General features: G+C 40.7%; 1 protein-coding gene across 1 annotated transcript in view; it reads left to right on the plus strand.

Moving 5' to 3' along the window:
• Positions 1 to 21757, plus strand: part of ANO4 (anoctamin 4) — a gene marked incomplete at both ends in the record, with an annotated part of 135102 nt that extends 113345 nt beyond the window's left edge. Inside the window, 10 exons of the mRNA XM_082498353.1 lie at positions 198 to 234; positions 2820 to 2931; positions 4017 to 4074; positions 6764 to 6861; positions 9894 to 10036; positions 11041 to 11193; positions 12877 to 13024; positions 15476 to 15595; positions 18616 to 18721; positions 21566 to 21757. Of these exons, the coding sequence (XP_082354479.1) occupies positions 198 to 234; positions 2820 to 2931; positions 4017 to 4074; positions 6764 to 6861; positions 9894 to 10036; positions 11041 to 11193; positions 12877 to 13024; positions 15476 to 15595; positions 18616 to 18721; positions 21566 to 21757 (1167 nt within the window). The remainder of the gene's footprint in view (positions 1 to 197; positions 235 to 2819; positions 2932 to 4016; positions 4075 to 6763; positions 6862 to 9893; positions 10037 to 11040; positions 11194 to 12876; positions 13025 to 15475; positions 15596 to 18615; positions 18722 to 21565) is intronic.
• Positions 21758 to 22160: the final 403 nt, after the last annotated feature.

Consider the following 22160-nt stretch of genomic DNA (forward strand, 5'->3'; position numbering starts at 1 on the left):
AAAATATTACCATTCCTTCTTTGATGATGCCATTATTGTATTATTACTATATAGTTTTATTATCATCATTATCAGAACATTACAGAGACCATCTGGATGTCAGATTTAACATGTAAGAGCAGTTACTCTACCTAGAAAGCAGTTGTAGATTTTTGAGCTGGTCACATATCTAAGAGGCTGTTTCTTCTCTGTTACAGCTGTATGAAAAAGTTGCTCTTTTCCTGACAAATTTAGGTAAGCAATGTTGACTACAAAATTGAATGATATTGTACTGATTTTTTGGTCCCTATACTGTGATAGCATTCAAACTGTCTATATAAATATGAAAAATCCTGATTAATTTGCAATCTGTAGGAATTAGTGTTTTTCTTAAGTTTATAGTAAAGGAGTATATAAACTAAGCTATAGTGCCATTCAATTAGTGGTGACAACAATCACCCACCTACCATGCTTGGTTCTTGTTCCAACCCCTTACCTTGTAAGAACTTAAACAAATTGTTACCCTGCGAGGAACAGCATGAGTTTTCAGAAAGACTGAGCACTCACAACCCCCAGGTTTTGTAAAGACCTGGAAATGGGGGAATCACTTCTGGAAGCCAAATTTATCCCTTAAAACAAAGGTGCTTATTGGCTATCAAACATATGCCTTTAAGAAGAGCAGTGATTTGGAGGGAAAATAACGAGGTGACACATCAACTCTACCAACACCTAAACTCTAATGGTGTTCCAAGTTTCTGTAATCTTTTCAGCTCACCCATAAAGGTGATCTTCATGCTAGAATAAGGACAACAAGTTTTCTAAGGACAGCATGTACTCTCACTGGTGTAGTAATAGGCTATCACTCATATATCTGTGGTTTAGGCAGGGTCTCTGGAGATCCTGATCATGCTTGAAGATTGCAGTAGTTCGTGACAATTGGCAAGGGCTCCTTAGCGTCAAGAAGCCTGAAATGAGACTCTTGCTGAAGGCCTATTAAGCAAAGCATATTTTGGCACGTGTAGAAGTGGTTTGAGGAGATTATTTTGAGCTTCTGCATACCTGTGTACATTGATGATGTTCAGTAAGGTATCTTGGACCAGGTGGAGAGATTTTGGTGTCTGCTCAGAGGCAGCACACAGCTGATTTTAACTAGCGTCGGGGCTTTTCTACGTCTGGGAAGTCAAAGGTGATGTGTTCAAAGCACGTCTGTGTAAGGTAGCATTTTATTCTGTTGTTTCTTATTACATTGATTCCTTGTTTGTATGCTGTAAATTTAAAATATTTTTGGCATCCTGTATCCATGGAAAAGATACCTGCTAGTTACAGTTGAGAAATATGGCTTTCAAGTATGTGATTTACACAGGCTATGCCCTTTTACTCCCTGTGCCACCCTGGGGCCAGTAAGATATGGTCTAGAGACCTTGAAGCTTGATGACTTTTTGCCAGGTTATCATCAAGGTAGGTTTGCTTCTTGTAGCCTGTACAGAAAGCACTTGTATGAAAACTCAGTGGGTCGAGCTGTTCTGACAGTGTTCAGACTGTTTTGTGACTTTTACTCTGATGGCCTAAGTAGGTGATTTGGTTTGAACGATCTTTATCAGTGTAATAAGATCAGAGTGGGATTGGCAGCAAAGCTACATTCAGGTTGTCCTTCTTCAGCCTTTACATGACCTTTTCCAGAGCTCATGTACGTGATTTTTCAGGGCATTGCCATTTTCTCTGATGGGCATATGAGCAAAGCTGCAGCTGCAGTGGCCTTGTTAAAGTGAAATTTGTTCTTCCCACAGATTGGTGTCAAAAATCCATGATGCTTTATTTCTTTCTGCTTAGCTAAATATGTATATAGTGGCATACATACGAACTTAGGTTTCTTGACAGGCATTTCCAAATCACTAACACAGTTGTTAATTTATGGTCTGGTTTATCGTTTTGTTGATGCATCTATTTGAAATTTCCTCATGGGTAGGGCGGCTCTAATTAAAGAGAGTCTAGTTTATCGTTGTTTCTGTACTTCCAGTACTTCAATCTGGAAGTAGTACGAGTACCACCATTATGATACTCAGAGTCACCATTAGTACCTCCACGTCTCCTCTGATTACTGCTGTTCACAGGAATGGCTGACTAATAACAAGCTCCTGCCAACTGAAAAGTAGTTCCAGGACATGGTACTTTGTTGGCATAGAAGTCGTTTTGTTAACATCCGTCTTGGTATCTCTTTAGATGGAGATTAAGGGCCTACCTGAATGGAAGAGTATGTCTTCCCCTTCCCCATTTGCCTTACCCCATCCATTGCAAAATATTTTTTCTCAGTCTTCCGTGATGAGCTTCCTGGGACCAGGAAAGGGAGTCATGCAGTGGCACTGCACTGATACCTGTGTAGAGTCCTTAGGTGCCAGCATGGCGGGAAAATCCATGAAACAGAATTACAAGGAGGATTTACTCCAGTTCAGTGTGACATCTCTAACTAAAAGGCTCGTAGTGGGGGGCTCTCTGGCAATGTCATTATGGTAGGTTGTAGAAAAGGAAGCAAGAGAAGAGCCTGAGCCTGTAAAGCACGCAGTAATCCAGGAGGGATGTTTAATTACACACATTAGCTCAACCACTTTCTTACAGTCTCCTGGGAATATACATATTCAGATATCAGAAGAGATTTTTAAGAGTCTTTTCAAGCTTGCTTGCTGTGTGATGCTTTTGGATACAATTTCTTCTGTCAGCTTATATTTTGAAATCAGCAGGCAAATATACAAATACATTCCAGTTTCTGATGGGTGCCTGCAGCCTTTGTGCTGAGAATTGTTAATCTGATTAAACCTCTCAAACTGTGCTCTCTTTCTTCACAGAGCAGCCTCGTACCGAATCTGAGTGGGAGAACAGCTTCACTCTGAAAATGTTTCTTTTTCAGTTTGTCAATCTGAACAGCTCTACCTTTTATATAGCATTCTTCCTTGGAAGGTAGGATTGAGATCTGCACCTTCATATGTGCAAAATGAAGTAGAAAGAAGAAATAAAATTGACTGTAATGAAACAAAATGGGACCATATTATCACACATCTCAAAATGCACATTCCATACTAGCAACGGGACAGATTGCAGTTTTATTTTCCTTTCAAAAGCCCAGAAACAGACATGCAGTTTTCATTTCCAAGCATCATATTACCTCAATGCTAACTCTTAACAATTTCACTGCTGGGAACTGGTGCATCCCACAATACTATACATGGATATCACGTCACCCTGTCTTTATGTGTGTGTTTTGTACATGTAAATAAATAACACTGTGTCTTTTTCTTTCAGAATAGAATAGAATAGAATAGAATAGAATAGAATAGAATAGAATAGAATAGAATAGAATAGAATAGAATAGAATAGAATAGTTCAGTTGGAAGGGACCGCAATGATCATCTAGTCCAACTGCCTGAATGCTTTGCTTCTTCTATTGTATGATTTGAAGAGGAAATTATGAGCTCTCAGTTGAGTTTTTTCCACAAAAAATAAAAAATATATATATTTATATGTCTCTCTCTGCAAGTCTAAAAGCAGAAGAAGAGCCTTTGAGTAGAAAAGACTTGAGTAGAAGAATCCATCAGTATGGATTATTTGCATGTGGGAAGTTGTGGGAATCATTTTGGCAGAAAACATGGGAGAATAGTAAGAAAATTATCTTTTCCTAATGAAAACTAACATTTTCACAGATTTTACAGAAAGGCAGATATCACAGCCCACATTGTGGCGTAAAGAAATGGACTGGCATTTGAAAGCCATTTTCCAAACTGACATAAACAGTTTTATTCAGATTTTCTCTCTTTAAATATACTGAATATCCAACGGCAGAGTATTTGGTATCAATATAAAACTGGAAGTAAAAATATACTTAGCCCTCCATGGGAATTATTCCAGGAATCCCCCCAAAGTTTTTTTGCAGCATAATGTCTTTTATATTTATAACAGTCACAGTAAGATATTAGATTAGAACAACAGTGTGAGCTTTCTTCTGCTACTGTGAACAGACATAGTTGATGTATATTCCTGTGTTAAAGATTTACAGGACACCCTGGTGCCTACTTAAGGCTGATAAACCGGTGGAGACTGGAAGAGGTGAGTGTTCTCTAACTGCATGCTGGTTTATCTGCTGCCCACAGATGCAGTGAATGCAAGCAGGGGCAGACACATAACTCTGTCCAGGTATTTTTGAGTGTGTTATTGGGTTTTCAGTTGCTGACTCCACCCTACTGGCACTCTACCACCTCCTACAAAAACATCTACGTATTAAAAGATATGCCCTTTTCAGTGCTAGCAGTTTCAGTGTTTGCATCATGTTTGGATAGTGGCGTCAAATGGTTTAAACTTTACTCACATTTTTATGTTGGAAATATTTCATCCTTGATATGAATCGGTCAGATATGAATCTGATGACTTTTTGCTTCTAAAAAACCCTTTCCTCTCAGCTTCTCTAGCCTTGCTGACCAGCGAGCTAAAGTAATAAACTCATAACTTAAAAATCCAGACACATAAAATGTACTTGAAAATTGAGCAAAACAAATGAACAAACTTCCCAAAAGAACTACTGGCATAACATTCCACGTCTGTGAAACCAACTGGATTTGGAGAGCAATGAGGGATTGGCTTTTCAAGTGGCTCAAGGGCCAATCCCAGTTTTTTGGCAAATCCATTCAGAATTCAAAAACCATTTGACAGTTATTGGAGATGAATAGCAGCAGTTTCTGGATCAGTCATGTAGCTTCCAGTGCTGCTATTTGCACGCTCAAATCCCGTGATTTCTTTCCTGTTTCACAGCTGACAAACTGAAACAGCTTTGCAAATACATGACAAATGGCAAGTAGAAAATGCAGGTCTTACCCAACCAACATGAATTTACAAACACTTCCAAATATATAAATATTTTGGTTAATAGAGGTCATCGAAACGCTAGCAAAAAAAAAAAAAAAGAATAATATAAAAAAGCCATCCTATTTTGAAGTAGTGAATTCTGTACATTCAAGGAAAGAAAAATTGATAAATGGACAGGCAGCAATTCACTGAACATCCCTCCAAAGTCTCAGAGGGGCCGAGCTGACCTAACAGCTTGCTGCTGCCAAAAGAGGACAGTTCTGCTCTTCCTTTGAGCCTTTCCCCAGAAGTTTTCTCATTCCTCTTCCTCTGCACTGGCTCTGCCTTGTCCAACCCTGTGAGGCGCCTATTCAGTTCCCTGTATCAGCAGGAAACTCTTTTTTTTTTTTTTCTGGCTGAATTAGTTTTCTGATGAGTTACTGGGCTGAATTATCTCACAGAGGCATCAGAGAACAGGGAAAGAACCTCAGCTGCAGAAGCAGAGATGGGAGGAGCAAAGAACAAGGTTTGGGGGGGAAGTGCAACAGCGAGGTGTTACAGGTTGGGTCAGTGCTACTCTTAATGGGCCCTACTATTTTGCCTTTCTGAGAGTAAAAAAAAAGTCTAATAATAAAAGAAATGTCTAATAAAAAAAGTCTCAACTTCATTGGCCGTATCTGTGCTAGATCTCAGTGGGAAGGTAATTTAGAATATAATGCCCAGATATCCCTCCAATAGTCCTCTCTTCATCTCTTGAATGAAGCCATGTGTAAGACATCTAATTACATGGTATAGTCTAGTCCAGTGTCTATTCAGGTCACAGTTTATGTATTAGTGATTTTATGGTGGTAACGTCACTGCTACTTCATTAATACTGTACGTACCTGTCTCAGGTTATAATGGCTCATGTGACTGATTCCTAAAAATGGAAGGATGATGATTTAATAATAATTCCAGAGAAGTTAATTTAAAAAAAAATAATAATTGTCTGCCACCCTGTTAATCTAAAGAGACGCTGAATGAAGTCAACAGAAATCTCAGCAGGGATCCAGGTTCTGAGCACTGTATAAATCAGCATGTATAAGAAATTCATATCACATTTTGTTACAGGTCATAACTAATTTTTCCTCCCTAAAAGTTGAAGAGAAATAGTTCCAGTCCCATAACAGTGATCTGTTTGACTTATCCATCATACCCAGGATTTAGCAATACAGCTTGGACTCTACTGTTTGGATCTGCAAAGCCAATTGTGCAAAATGCTCTTTAAGGACAGAAAGTTTTTTGTCCTTTTCTGTTTCTTCCAATACTAGATGAAAAATTGTGAAATTGCCTAAATTTGTACTAGCTAAGCATCTCCCCCAAAAGCAGCACCACTTCTTCAAGGTCTGGAGCCACTGCTAAAGCAAGCGAGCACTCAGCAAGAGACACCAAGAACAGTTGTTTGATAGTTAGAGATTTGTAGTTCTTCAAGAAAAGAATAGCTTTGCATAGTCCACTCAGTCATATACATTAAATAGTACTCAATGAACAGTATCAGTTCTGTCCTTTACGCATAAACTGTTTTCCTGTGCAGCCAGGAGGAATTTTGTCTTCATTCTTCGACTTGATGCACAGCCAACCTCCCCAAAAACTATTAAAATCATTGGAGAAACTTGGTAGCCTTTGCCTCTGTCCCACCCACAGTTGCACAACATATTAGAAGCTCTAATGTGAAAACGGCATTGGTTTCAGCTGATTCTGACCTCTGCAGAGAATTAGATGATAGGCTTAAAAGGCTCGTGGTACAGTCTCATATGGTCCCATAAGGTTATATTTGGGGAAAAAAAAAAAAAAAAGAAAAGAGAATGGCATTTAATTTCCTTTAAGTAAAGTATCTAATATCCATTTCTAGTCTTTAAGAAATGCTTTAAAACACAGTGTTATTTCTGTTTAACCTTTTGTTTCTTTTTTTCTGTAGTGCCACCCTAGTGGATGCCTTATTGATCTCTGTATGCAAATGGGTATTATAATGGTGCTAAAGCAGACCTGGAATAATTTCATGGAATTGGGCTACCCGTAAGTATATATATTGACTATGCTTCTGTAGGTCACAGAAGAGTACTAAGTTCATGCTTTCCTTATGGCCAGTTACATAAAAGCAAGATAGAGTAGTCATTACGATAGAAAATCCCCCTTAGGATACAAAACTCTTAATATAGATTTCCAGACATATAGAAATAGATGGCGTTTGGGGTTTTCTTCACATTGGACATAGTTTGCAAAAGTGAAAATTTAATATAAATATTAACAAATAAATATTATATTTGTAGTACTTGATTTCATTCAATTGTATTCAGTGTTTAAAGTCCTTGAAAATAACTGCAGGACCGCTGTATTCCTTACACAGGAAATATTATATGTATCATTTTTTAGCTATGCCAGTAAGTTCTAAATTGGATTTCTCCTTGCTGGGTGATAAAAGATGCCTGAAAGGGCAGGTAGGAGCTGGAAAAAATGCACTGCTGGCATATACACTCTCAGAGACAGAAAAATGTCCTGACTGGTATATAGGCAAGTTCCCTGGTGATCTTCAGGGTGTTACGGAGCTGTTCCCTAGCTAAAAAGGTTGACGATTGTTCATTTCCTATTGGTTCATTTCTTATTGATGAGTATTTAATGAGCACGTTTAATCTGATTAATATTGGCAGTTGATGCTAGAGACAGTGTGGCGGGTCATCAAGGGAATTTAGTAAGTGTGAAAATATACGAGAGAGCTGACATTGTCAGAAAGTTTGCCCTTGCCAAGTTCAGAGGGATTTGCTTGGCTGCAGGATCCACAGCAGAGCGAGTGCAGAGTTCGGTCCCTGAACTGCAGAAACGTGTCACAGCAGCGATTTCAGGCAGCATCAGTGCTCATCACATCTAGCTGTAATGAGAGCAGAGTACATGATTTAAATGCACAGAGCAACTGGCAATCAAGGTACTCAAAGCTCGCGATCCCTCCGTCTTCCCGGGTTTGCGCCTGGCGCTGCTCACCAGGATTTTGCAGCTGTTGGGGCTGGAGGAATTAGCCAGGGTGGGGAGGAGGGAACGACAGCAGCAGTATCGATCCTTCTCTTTTCACTCCCTGCCTCTTTTGTCAGTTTTCATTAGATCTTTCAGCTACCTATTAATAGGGATTTCAAAACCTAATAAAGAGCACAGAAGGGGATTAAAGAAGGTGACTGAAGGAGATAGGACAAGATCGTTTAAGAACAAGTGATTTAATAGGAATAAACTGCTTCAGGTGAAGTCAGTGTCTTCCCTTTAGAGTCACAATGAATATCACAACACAAAACACGCAGTCACAGCAATGTGAGATGCTTCAACTTATTCTGATGAGAGATGTATTTGCACTCCAGACCTTTCAATCCACCTCCTGGTCCTTAAATGCTGCAGGCAAGTGCATTTTCTTTTTGTGTGGAAAAAATAAAAAATTATCATTTCTGCTAAAAGCATGATCAGAGCCAACACCATGTGGGTGGCCAGAGGATTTGGAGGCAATCCTATAGTCTGTAGTAGAACATCACCTCCACCCGTGTGCTGGCTGCTGCCTGCCAAGACCCAGACAGAGCCAGCACTGCGCAGTGCCAAAGCTGATAGCAGAGAATATTTCCCCGTAAGAGAGCCCTAGAAGAGGAGCACCAGCGGCCTGTTTTGGAGAGTGGGTTTTTGCACCATTTCAGGGTGGCAGCCCAGCTCTGGTGCAGGCACGTGCTGTCACAGGGACTGCAGAGACACGCAGGGCAAGTCAGGAATGCCACCAGGTGTTCCTTGGCCACAGGAAGCCCGGCGCCTGCTGTCACATCTCTCACTGATACCTGTGGTGTTGGCTTGTCTTCTGAAATTTCTGCTTGAGAATTAAAAACTAGGTTTTGAAGATACGGAAGAGAGGCCCCAGGGCGTGTGTTAGAGCATTGCTCGTTTAGTGGTTACATTTTTAATACCGATACTGGCCCGTAGGAGTGGTGCTTCTGCTTCATACAAACACCACCTTGAAACTTCTGAAAGTGTGTGTCTCTTCTCCTCTCCTGCATAGATACTTTTGCAATGGCTAAGAAACAAAGTATAGATTATTGCTTCATTTGGAGGTGGGAAACTGCAATTTCAAGTTGATGTTTTTCCTGGAGGGAGAACATACATCTGTATTAAAACTATATTACATTGCACTGCTCACATTTTGCTCGCGTATAAATCAGAAAAAGATATCTCTCTGAATTCTACTGAATGGAAAAATCATGGTTAAGCCTTAGGAAAACATGCAATTGGCCAATATTTGCTTTCTATGCTAACTATAACTCGTGTCCTTTGTTGGCCAAACCAGTACAACTCCCTGACCTGCAGGAGCAAAGGTCTTTATTTGCAATGTAAGGACTCATTTCCCTTCTGACTCAGCGCCTCCCACGGTGCCCCTACACATGTTTTTCTTAGGGAACAATATGTTCCCTCTGAGTTCTGGTACAGCTCTCCCACTTCTTGAGATGGAGATCGCTCTTCTGTCAGCCATCCGTTTCCTGGCCATCACGTCCTGTCAGTAGTCCACATATTTCCATCTGCCCTTTGTTCCTCTGAGTGTTTGGCAGCAGACACCATTCAAGGTTGCTTTTTCCCTTCCAGGACTGCACTGTAGAGCCGTGTTACCCCTGCGCACTGTAGAGCCGTGTAGAGATGCCACCTCACACACAGGAAGAATTAGCACTCTATTTATTGATTTCTTAATTATAGCTCAACTATCTCCAGACAGCATTGCATCCTGCCATATAGACAGGCCCTGATGTGATTTCCCATTCTGTGTAGGGAAAAAGAAGGCAAATAAGTAAGGAAAAGATGTCAGAATCCCTCTTCTATTTTAACCACATCTAGGCCTGAATTACAGCCCATCAGCTGTGCCTGTTTTCACACCTATTACGCTGTGTCATCAGCCACGTGTATTACTAATGCTCTATTTTCCTGTGCGTTGGGAAATTTATTTTGCAAGGTGTGTTGTGCATGCTTCGCCTCTTCCAGTTTTGTGATGAATAGCTAATAATATTCTTTACCTTGTTTCTTTAATTTATTTGAAAATGTAGGCTGATTCAAAACTGGTGGACCAGGAGAAAACTACGACAAGAGTATGGCACACAGAGAAAAACAAGCTTCCCACAGTGGGAAAAGGACTACAATCTGCAACCTATGAATGCTTATGGACTCTTTGATGAATACCTAGAAATGAGTATGGCACCGACCTTATTTCTCTCTCTTTCAATAGATTTTAATGTTGTTGGTTTGTTGTTGTTGTGGGCTGGTGTATTCTTTTAACTCTTGCTGCGTGAAGCTAAAGTGGCTCCAAAATTATTTTTATTCTCACAGGTCAGATGAGACATGGAAGTGAGTTTGTAAGAACCAAATCAAACCGATGTGGCTAACCACACCGCTGCTGGTTTGCTAATCTTGCATCTATGAAACGCTTCTCATTCGAGTTTTGTGGGGGGAAGGTTGTTTTCTAAACCAGAGCCCACCTCTTCACCAGTATACATTTGTGAAGAACTGGGCTGTTATTTACTAAAGGAACTTCCTTTGGGCTTTTATTTTTAAACTGTGTGGCACAGACCTTTATGTTTAAAATTCACCATGATTTAGTACTTCACATTTACCAAGTAGCTTGCTGCCAAAAGGCATTGCTCTATTCAGAGGAACGGGGAGGATAACTGCTCAAAGAAATGTTAAAGAACAAGAATTTTTGCCCTGTGTGACTGAACTGCGTATGTCCTGATTGGTTTTTCCTTTTCTCCCTCACACAATTCTTTTCAAATTTAACAGTCTGAAAACCTTCCTCTAGAAGCTTAACACAAAATTTCAAACTGCTGCCTATCTGTACTATAAAAAGGAATGTATTCAGCCCTAATCTTTGCAGATATTGAGAGATCCTGGTTGATGCTGGAATGAAAATGTCCCTTTCCAAAAGCACAGTTTTCCCACCTGCAAACTTCACTCCAAATTACAAAATCGAGATGTTGCTGTCCGCCCGGGGACAGAGGTGCATTTGTTCTTGTCATCCTTGCTCTGAACTTCTGGAAAGGAATTGCTGTACAAGTGTCACGAGACTATTGTATGGTACAGCATAATAAGAAACGTTTGTATATTTATACATAATGTTTGTATGCATGTATTATTTGGTATCTTAGAACTTGGGATTATTTTATCAGTTATGCTGTGACCTTTCCTTTTTTTCCCTAGTTCTTCAGTTTGGGTTCACAACCATTTTTGTGGCAGCTTTTCCACTGGCACCACTTCTGGCCTTACTTAACAATATTATTGAAATTCGGCTTGATGCATACAAATTTGTTACCCAGTGGAGAAGACCTTTAGCTTCAAGAGCCAAAGATATAGGTGAGCTTTTTGTATGTGTGTGTGTTATTTTTAAGAGAAAGCACCAACCACTTCAAGTAAGAGCAGATTAAAGTATTTTCAGTCATCTTCCCCATTAACAACACATAATTTGATTGTTCCGAAAAACTTCAAGTATCTGATGCTGATCTATTTATGCAATCAGTCTATACTGGAAAATGTCTTTTAATGATTTTCTGGGTGACTTAACAGCCAACATGTTTTAATGAAGTGAGCAGTGTTCCCTGCAGGTTTTTCCTCGTGGCAGACGAACTGTGTGAACACACGCAGCTGCTCAGTTTGAATATAATAACCAGACAGAGCAGCTGAAACATCAAAGTCAAGTTAAAGCAGCCACCGTCCTGTAAGGGACCTTCTGTGTTTCCTATTTACCTGGCCAAAACCAAGCTCCCCTGTGATTCAGTGCCTATGCCCACTGGGTCCCTGGCGGGTCAGACGGGGTGGGTCTAGATCCCAAGAGACGATTTGCTCTCGGTGAGGCACACCTACATTGCTAAACAGAGGGTTCACATAACTTTGAGGTCACCCAGACACACACTACTGCAAGGGCTCTTTGAACATATTTCGACTATAAATCTCTTCTGTCCTTGCAGTGTGCAAAAGCAGAACACCTTTAGGAAGGACTCTGTAAAACAAAGTCATCTACCCAACGCCGAATCCCTGGTGTCTTTGGAGGGGTAAATAGGATATATCGCTGCCCATCTGCATTGCAAAAAAACAGTAGCCCACACCATGAAATAGCAGAAGCCCAGGCTTTGTGTTCTGAGAATGGTCCACCATGTACCTAAAGTCTTGTGCCTGAGTAAAGCTTTGTATGTGAACAGTGTGGATCTATGAGTTTAGATACAAGCCTGGACATCAGCCAGTACACAGCATACACTGCACACATATTTCCTGAAAAAACAGTTACATGACGTAAATAACAAAAGCAGAGAAAAATGGATATTTTTTTTTTTTAAGGCTGATTCGGCTGTGATTTCTCAAAATAAGTTGCATTCACTCCCTATTCAGCAAAGTTTTCAGGGACAGCTTGATGCCTCATTAAAATCAAGGAGTATGTCTAACCTTCCTTTGGTGTGGTTCTCAGTGATGGTCCTCATGACCAGAGTTGCTGTGTGACTGTGCCACAAGGTCTGTCAGACAGTTGAGGATGGGCCAAAAAGCCCAGGTGATGCCTAGGGGCTGTGTGCCATTGTACAGCATTAGCATGCCATGAAGATTTTGATGCCAATAGGTACATGCTGACCGGCTGTGCACGAGTCACACACGAGGCCTCTGTAAAAGACAGATCATGGATTGCATATATTCATGGCTGCCTCCTCAAAGGCTGGATGGCTGCCATCATAAGCAGGGAGGCTTACAGCATTGCTTAAAACTGCCGACATGGTTAGGTGGCTTGGAGAAGCCAAGGCCTCCATGAGCATTTTTGCAGCTTCCTTGAGATTATCTGCAGGTAAACAAAATTCCCACCCAGTGGGAACAGAAATCTGATCCACTGAGGTCCTGCTGTTCAATAAGAGAAATGATTTTTGCTCAGTAACTCTTGGATGAAAACTACATAAAAAGACCTTGGGTGGTGGGGACAACGTGCTTCAGAGCATGCAGTATCTCAGGCACTTTGGTTCTTGTTTTTCCTGGAGCTAACATACTCTCCTTGTTGAACAGGAATCTGGTACGGGATCCTGGAAGGCATTGGAATTCTTTCTGTTATCACAAATGCATTTGTTATAGCTGTGACATCAGATTTCATCCCTCGCCTTGTTTATGCTTACAAATATGGACCGTGTGCTGGCCAAGGAGAAGCTGGACAAAAGTAAGCTTTTCTCTGGGAAAACAGGTGCACGTGAAAATAACTTACTACTTGAATAGATACAGTAGTACTGTCTGTGTATGTTCTGGTGCCACTGACCCAAATTCATTGCTTGTGCTTAGGTAGCCCATATCAGCCACAGATATTGATGCTTTGCATATTCACAGAATGGGTTGCTGAGCGACTATAATTTATGACGTTAATTCAAGGAAAATGTGGCAGAGCTGTTACAGAGATTTGGTGTGTCTGAGAGTATGCTGCACAAGCCGCACTTCCCAGCTGGTGTACATGGATATAACCCTCTTTTCATTCTGAAGCGACACTGGTATTTATCAGTTATGGATTTAATAAGCGTTTTAAACTTATTCACTAGGCTTTTATTCCTGATGTAGTATTCAGCGCGTATTGCTCAAAAAAGTAGTGTCTAACAAGAGGAAGCAATTCCCAACTAATAAATCAAGATACACTTACAGAGCAAAGTAAATTGTTTTTCTTCTAAAACTAGAGTCCTTAAATTAAATCTTTCAGGAGATATTTGTGAACTGAATCCCCTGCTGCCTAAGTGGATTTTCTTTCAGTGTTGCTAAACACTGAGATTATATTAGGGTGTGCACACCACCAGCAAGTATGAGTATAGCTGCTACGTGACAACTTGTAAAATCTGGGCTCTTGGACCCAGGGAAGGTCATTAAATCCAGCTGAACACAAATAGACACAGTTTGCAAATGATCTCCTGGCAGCTCCATTAGCAAGGACCCTACTGTTCAAAGAAACCCAAGCTAAACAGTAGACAGTGACAGAGAGCTTACGTTCTGCTATTAGACATATGGCAGATTGATTTTTCTTCCCTGCTGCAGAAAGCGAGTTCTTCTGTTGCTGCTTTTTTGCCATCTTTTGGTTGTCAATACTGTTTAATCATACTGACAGAAGAAGAGACGCTGGTGTGGCAGCTCCTGATTAGCAGTGCTGCTAACTTGCTGTCCTGCAAGAAGTTTGGCATTCTAGTCGGTGCCAGGGGAAATGTTCCATTTATTTTCACACAGAGGTGACGTCCCTTCGCAGGTAGCCTGTTTGGTCTGGTGCAAGTCGCTCCTGAGCGCGAGCCTCTGCTTGCGCCATTATGAAGATCTATAGGACATTGAGGCACTGTCAGCAACTTTCCTTGCTACTGATTTTCTCAGGACCACCGTGCATGAAAAAACACCACCTTTAGAAATTTTATTTTTATGAAGACTCAAGTATGACTCACTGGCTTTGAAACTCATTCTATATAGGGGGAGTAGCTTGCCTCGCAGAGGAAGCTCATCATCTTTTGCACAAATCTCTTGTAGAGTGTTTTCACACTTCTGCTGCTTTTCTGAGTGAATCTCTCGATTAAACCATCAGATAGTAATCCTTTGAAGGAGCCAACTTGGATAAAAACTGTTTATGTCAGCACTCTGGATATTGTTATTAATAAGTACTATTACAAAAGCAGGAAGCTATTAAAAAATTCACAGGGATATTGAATTTTCTCAAATTCAGGAGTCAAGAACATCTGCTATTGAATAACTTAAATGAGAGAGGTGCTTCTTTCTTTCAAAAAACATCTGCAGGTATTAGATTCATATGACACCCAGTGATACTAGAAAAGTATTGTAATTAAATTAAGTTCCAAATCCAATCAGTATGAAGATTTTGAGACAAAGCCAGATGGCGTTTGAACGTAATTTCTCAAAGACGGTAAAATCCATAATTAAAAAAACAAAACAAAACAAAACCAACCCTTACTGTGCATTATACTCTGCACCAAGCTGAGCAGTGTGCCAAGACTTGACAAGACTTGCCAAGACTTGTGCTTGGGCAATGCCAAGTGAACAGCGCAATACACTTGCCATATCTCTCCTCAGCTTTATTAACACCAAACATGAGCTTCTAGTGACTCCCACAGCCCTTTGTCAGGCGACGTACATTCTCTTACTCAGTGTTCTCCAAACTCTACTTGACCCTCCCAGTGCTCAGCCACCCTGGGATCTTTTAGTACCGAGTTCCTCTGATTAACTGGACATTTTGTAAAAAGCTGTTTTAAGTGTATTGCCTTTCCATCTAATTTAATGTCCCTTTGCGCTTGTACCCTGGGGGTAACAGTGGGAATGTTCTGATTATCTTCCTAGTGCTACTCATTATTTTCTCTACCTCTATTGTGTCACCTTTTAGGTGACTTTTCTTTTCAAAAGTAACCAGTTCCAGTCTTCACCATTTCTTCTCCCATAGAAGTCTACCATTGCTTCACTTTTATTGTCCATCTGACCTACTTGAGCATTTCTTTTATATTGCTTCAACATCTCTTTCAAGTATTAATAAGCATCACAGTTCTACTGTGGATTTCATGAAACCCAGAGAACATCCTTTTGGGTACAACAGTTAATGGAAAAACCTTGCTGTGTCCTGACTACAGGATTTTTTCCCCTCTAGGTGTATGGTTGGCTATGTTAATGCCAGTTTATCAGTATTTCTGGTGTCTGACTTTGAAAACCGTTCAGAGCCAACATCAAATGGAAGTGAATTCTCTGGTTCACCATTAAAATATTGCAGGTAAGTATCTGATCAAAATACCTCTCTGCTTTAAGATACTGCAAGGGAGAAGCATCATGATAAATTTGGGGTTGGAACTAATTTTCAGAACTTAAAAAACAGTAATGGAAAGAATTAACTGTGCTATTCAGGGACATGCTCATGGTACTGCTTGGCTGTTACCTGCATGATTCCTTCCTTAGATACAGGAGAAGCCAAGAAGCGGATATCTGGCAGGTGTTCCCAGTGCAGGTTTTCTATGGTGTCAAGGCTTGAATCAGGCACAATCATCATGGAGAAATATGGTATTAAAGGGCCAATAATAGGTGACTGATTACTTAAGTACCAGTGAGATGAAACTGTAATCAGATTAGATCGTAGGACATGCAGAGGGAAGTCAAGGTTGCACAGGAGTGACCACACTGAGTTATTTCACAGCTCTGCCAGGCATAAACAGGGTCTGTCCTAAGATGTCTTTACGAAACCTCAAATCCAGCACTCCCTCATTGTGGAATGGTTAATATGTTTATATCATTGCTTACAGGTGCAACTATTGGTAATGATCACATCCTTGTGGTTTGAATCAAAATAAAGCGAACAGTTAATTATCTGTATGTCTTTGTCCTCAGCCAACAGACTGGAGAAGTAGCACTCTGAGACTAGTCTGTAATGACAGATTTGCACCTGATTGCTTTTGATGGTCCAAAGAATCAAGGATCTACATAAAAGTCTTAAATGGGGTCCCAACCAAAAATACCAAACAACAAATACAGCTACCATTTTTTTTATTGCAGCATTGGTTTACAAGTGTGAGTCCTGGTAGCTGCAGATACACTTAATCCCAGCATTTTTCACTGTGAAGAATTAAAATATCCTTTCATGAGTGCCTAAAGAACAAAAGATACTCTGTGATACTGCAAAATTCAGTGATACTTTGTGATATTGTGGCATTTTTATTAATAACAATAAGTTTGAGTGGTATAGCATAATGAACCAGGTGGTTGGCATTAATGCTTTCATTTAACTAATGGATGTTTAAGACTGTTGCAACTTATTTGGCAGAAAACATCCCAATGTTGAATCCATAGATAACATTTTCTGTGGAGCAGAACCACTTTGAGAATACTCCATTCCATATTGTTTGTCATAGCACCGTTTAATAATGTTTTGTAATACTGATCATTCTCTTCCCCCTCTTTAATTCCTTTCTTCCCCAACTTCAAGCATGAGGTTGCTGCTATTTAAAGCCAATGGTGGAAATCCCATCAATAAAAAAAGTTGTCCCCTCAATATCCCATAGACAGAACACTATTAAAATTGGTGCCATAAATGTCCAGAAGATAAATCTGTTCTTTCAGGGGACACTGAATTGTTATGTATATCTACCCCTGAAAGAACATGAACATCTAACTTTCTTTAGCTGAGTTTATCAGCTACTTAACCCACCTGAATTCTGCTAAAACATCAGTCATTTGAATTGCACTTCAAGCCAGATATTGATAGTGAGGTAGGGAAATATTATGTTTTACTGTGCAATAGTGTAGGCATTTTTCCAAGAAGGCAGTCTGTCTGAACAAAAAAACAGTGGCCATATTCAATTAACTTCTGCTCGTCTGGAACCCAGGTGGTGCCATGCTGTTCTGGTTGTTTATAAAAGGTTGCCCCATTTCTTCACGTGTAGCGCATACTCTGCTGACCTGGGACTTGGTCCAGGGACTTGTGTTTACAGGATGCTTAAGATATTGTAAAACATCCTAAACTATGAAGTCAGCGTGCTGCTGGCAGAAGGGAAGATCATCACAGCTTTAAGAACTTGCACTAGAGATACTGCAATTTAAGAGAGGTTTGTTGCTGCCTAAGATGTCAAGACACAGTTTATTTGATTTTGTGTAGCATCCTCTGCAGTGGAAGAAGGTGAACCTTCGGGGAGAAATACAGGTTAAATAGCCGTTTATTTCTTTTGCTCATCTGAGTTTTCTCTAGTTGCTTAAAACTAAATTAGAGATCAAGCTTAAGTGTGTTATTTACTATGGTATTTTCAATATTTTTTATAATGGGTTTTCTGTCCCCTCTAGGAAACAGATTAAGGAGAAAGCCATTTTTACACTACTTTTGAATTAAGTTTCTGCAATAGTATTTTGGAATTAACATACTGCTAGTAGAAATGGACTCCAGAATGTGTGAATCATAATTTGTTAATGTAGTTTTGGAGTCTTCCCAGATCCAGCTTTCCCAATAGATACCTCTAGTTACTTTATTGAGGCCTAAAGTCTTTAAAGAAACATTCTGTGAGATGAGATCCCTTTCGTACACAGCCCTTGCCCTGTTGGTATAGCGAGAGGTGAAGTTCTGACTCCACTAAAGTCAGGATTAGTCATGCTTTACACCAGGGATGGCCAACTAATTGACCAAGGGCCAGATGGAGCCCATGAGGCAGTTTTATATGGATTTTGGGAGGGCTGTCAGGCTCACAAAATTGAGGACATTTATGGGTTTAAAATGAACTTGTCGTGAGAAGAAAGCGGCCCTCAAAACAGCAGAGCATCCCACCCTGCTCCATGTTCGGAAGAGGTGCCAGCAAGGCACGTGTGGCGCTGCCAAGGGAGCTGCTGTAGGGTCAAACCGCTGGTGCCGAGCACCCAACGTCCTCTGTATTTGCTTCAGCGGTTTCGCTTCATACAGGCACTGGCCTGGTGCTTTGCGATGAATTTCCATTAGCAGCTGGAGCATGAAGTGCACTCCTGGAGTGCATCTTACCATTAGCTTTCATCTGCAAGTAAACCCATTTGGGTGAACCAAAACACGGCAAGTAGAGGTGATGAGGACACTTGCTTCAGAAGCATGCACCTGATCTGAAATAAAACACTAGCGTAGCCCCAGCCTAAGAAGCAAGGAGGGTTGTGGTAACTTGTACGGTCTGAACTGAGATCATTTTGGTGCAGAAAAGGCAATGATCAAGAGCAGCTGGATTTTGGTTTTGCCTTCCCCCCCAGGCAGCAGGGCAGGAGCTTGCTAACTACCACACTCTGCTTGTCTTTCAGGTACAGGGACTACCGAGATCCTCCTCACTCCCCAGTGCCCTACGGTTACACGCTGCAGTTCTGGCACGTCTTAGCAGCACGGTTGGCTTTTATTATTGTATTTGAGGTCAGTGCCCATTCAGGTGGCCAGTGTGTTTGTTTCTCCGTTCCAACAAAAACAACAAAATGAAACAAATTTCCCTTTGAAGCTTTTTCATTGGGCTGATCTATGATAGCAGCTCTTGAGATTTTTGTGTTAGTTTCTGCTGTTTATATTGTGCTTTGTATTCTCAGATCTGTTTTCTGAACAGTCACAGGTATTTAGGTCTTAACAAAAAGTGGAATGAAGCACATTGAAAGCTGTAACAGTGGCTTGCAAGGAGGGCAAGTAAATGAAGCATTTATTTACTTTCTGAGTTTTGGCATTTGTATCCTGGCTAGGCTGAGAAGCCACATGTTAACATGTGTGTGAGGAAGGGCTGAAGGAACAGGAGAAGAGAAGGTGAAATCTGAACAACTGAAAAATGAAGATAGTTTAAGTTACAGTACTTACACATCTAGCTTTTTTCTCTATTTTTTTTACTACCATTCATTTCCCCACAATGAGTAGCATCACAAAGATGATGACGATGAAAAGGATTCAATATCTTTGCCAATGTTCATAATATTAGTAGTTATTGTCAGTATCTCAGAAATCTTTAAGACAAACCAGAGAAGATAATACCAGCTTCACATGACTGGTATTCCCATGCTGATTTTGAAAAAGAGAGACGGGAGGGTAGATAAATAGGATGAGATCATTTACAAAACAAAATGCAGCTCTTAATGCTTGAATTTCAGGTGCTTGAATATCCCTGCCAGAAACCAGGGCCTCAGCATCTCTCCAGCAGAAGCAGTCTGAAATGCCTTTTACGCTACAAAGCAGCAAAACAGGGAACAAGCGATTTTTAAAAACTCTTTACTCAATCCTCTGCTCTGAAATCATAGCAACAGAGCATCCAACACAGATATTGAAGCTGTAATGACCATAAGTTATTGGCATAATGTTCATGAGCACATATTGCATTTCTGACTCACAGTACTGTGTAAATTCAATCTGAACCGAGCTTTCGAAGAGCCTCTTTGGATCACAGAATTAGAGGAAAGGTGAAGGGGAAACATTTCTTGCATAGGGGTGTCTTGGTGGCTCAGCAGAAGCCCAAGGTCTGCAGTGAATTCCCCCTGACTGTCATTTTCAGCCCTTCCCAGTCAAAGGGGGAATATGGCACTGCAGGCTGGGCTTTCTCCTCCCTCCACACTGGGCTAACTCATTAGGGGTTGGTCCTAAGGAGATTGGCTCTTCCATCACCTCTGCCACACTCAGGGAAAAATTAAGGGAAAGACAGAAAAAAAAATGGTAGAGGCCTGCTGGGCTTGATCTCTTCTTTGTTTCTTGAGCTGTCGGTACTGAGAGCAAGTGTGTCTGTCTCCAGAGAGGACTACAGGAATGGCCTTGGCAGGTCCACCTAAGCAGTTTTAAGATTGAAGAGAGCCTGGCTTCTTGATACACACTTGGCATAAAGGCAGCATGGCCTAAGGGCAAAGATAACTGAGGCAAGAAAAATCAGCCCTGCTGAAGTCTCAGTGCCCAGCCAAATTTGTGACCAGCTGTGGAATAGCTTCTTGCGTCTGCCCAACACTTGCACAAGAGAATTGACTTTGCTTTGCCCCAGCCCAAGCCATGGGCTGGCTCGTAGCTGTCTCCCTCAACAGGGGCCACTGCTTATTGGCACTGCAAACTGTTTCCTTAACTATATCTATGAAATGGAAGAGGTAATTGCGGCAGAAACCATGACTGTCTTTCTCCGTGGAGAACACTAATGGGTGTATTGTGATTGCTACAGCAATTACAGTAAAAGATTGCACTAAGACATAAGTGATTCAAGGTAGGTTTTTTCATAAATTAAGTAACTACCCAAACTCAGACACCTTTTTGTCACTGAGGAAGTGGGTGTGGTTATTCTGGCTATCTTGACCTCCCTCAAAAACAAACACAAGTATTTCGTATCATTGCAAAAGGAATTATTTGTCCAGGCTAAACTGAGCATTCAATTACAATGCTGACAGAAGAAGCTGGTTTTCTTTTTTTTTTTTTTTGTTTGCCAAAAAACCCCCAGCAATTAAAATATTGCAGGTTTATTTCATATGAGGGAAGAATAAATGGGAAAACGTTACATTTTCTTCTCAGTGGCTTTCAAAGGAAGGGTTCTGCTTGGAGGAGAAGAAATACCTTTAATTCTCCAATCGGGAATGAATGTCCTTTCTGAGATGGAGGATTTTTCTGCTTCTCTGCTCCTCCTGTCAAGTGGAGTGAGTAAATCTCTAAGCAGCATCTTTGATCAAACAAAAAAGGACACTCAAGGAATCCTCCCCCATCAATCTCAAGCTTTGCTGTGGCACGTCTAAAACATGAGGGACAAAGGATCAGTTACCTTGTATTTAATTGTGAGGTTTAGTAAATGGCAATATGACTTTGGATGAGAGACACAGCATAAGAAAAAATGTTTTGTTTTGTGTAGGTAATTCATTGTTTCCAATACTGATGCAAGGGTTTTCTCATAACAGGGAAGCATTGTATCATTTGAGCCTCCTCTTCCTGCAGCGCAATCCACTAAAATACCAGGCCCTGCCCAAACAACCTTACAGCAAAGCGTGGCCCCAGGGCGTTGAACGCACAGGTCACACAACAGTTTTGAGGCTTCATTTGAACCCAGCCACTCTTAACCTTTGCTGAGATCCATACTCCGCTCACTTTGGCAGGAGTTTTTGTAGGGAAAAATCTTCATGGTTTGGTTTCTTCAAATTTAGTAGTAGATCTAAGTGCTAACGCAGCATCTCTTTGTGAATTGGAAGGAGCGGGTTTTCAGAGGATATGGAAAGGACTTGTTTTCTTCTGAAGATTTTCATTTTTCATTCCTTTTTGTTTTCACAGCACCTTGTCTTTTGCATAAAGCACCTGATTTCCTACTTAATCCCAGATCTCCCAAAAGATCTGAGAGATCGGATGAGGAGAGAAAAGTACCTGATTCAGGAAATGATGTATGAAGCTGAATTAGAACGTCTTCAGAAAGAGCGGAAGGAAAGGAAGAAAAATGGAAAATCTTATCACAACGAGTGGCCATGATGGGGTGAGGAAGAAACTGCTTAAAAGAAGATAGGAATTCTGTTTATAAAGATTTGCTGATTTTCTACAGTGAAGAGTGCACGGAAAGGAATAGTCAGTCAATGTTGCGTGCGCTGAGCACAAGTGCAGCCATGTTTAATAGGGTGCATATTGCCACGAGCCTTTTGAAATTAGAGGTCTTGCAAGGCTTAGCCTTCTCCAGAGCTAATGTCAGCATGAGCAGATCAGACCAATGCTTAAGTCTCTGCACTCTTTCCAGGAAGTTCCCAGGCCCTGACAAATTCAAAGCCCTGAACTTCAAAGCAGTATATATCCTACAGTGCTTTACAGAATTCAGTAATCTTATGGCTCGTTCTCATGACCAAGTTGCTACTTCATAACCAGTGACTGCGTGTTAACAACA

This window comes from Vanellus vanellus, assembly GCF_965231255.1.
Source record: "Vanellus vanellus genome assembly, chromosome: 1".
Taxonomy (NCBI): domain Eukaryota; kingdom Metazoa; phylum Chordata; class Aves; order Charadriiformes; family Charadriidae; genus Vanellus; species Vanellus vanellus.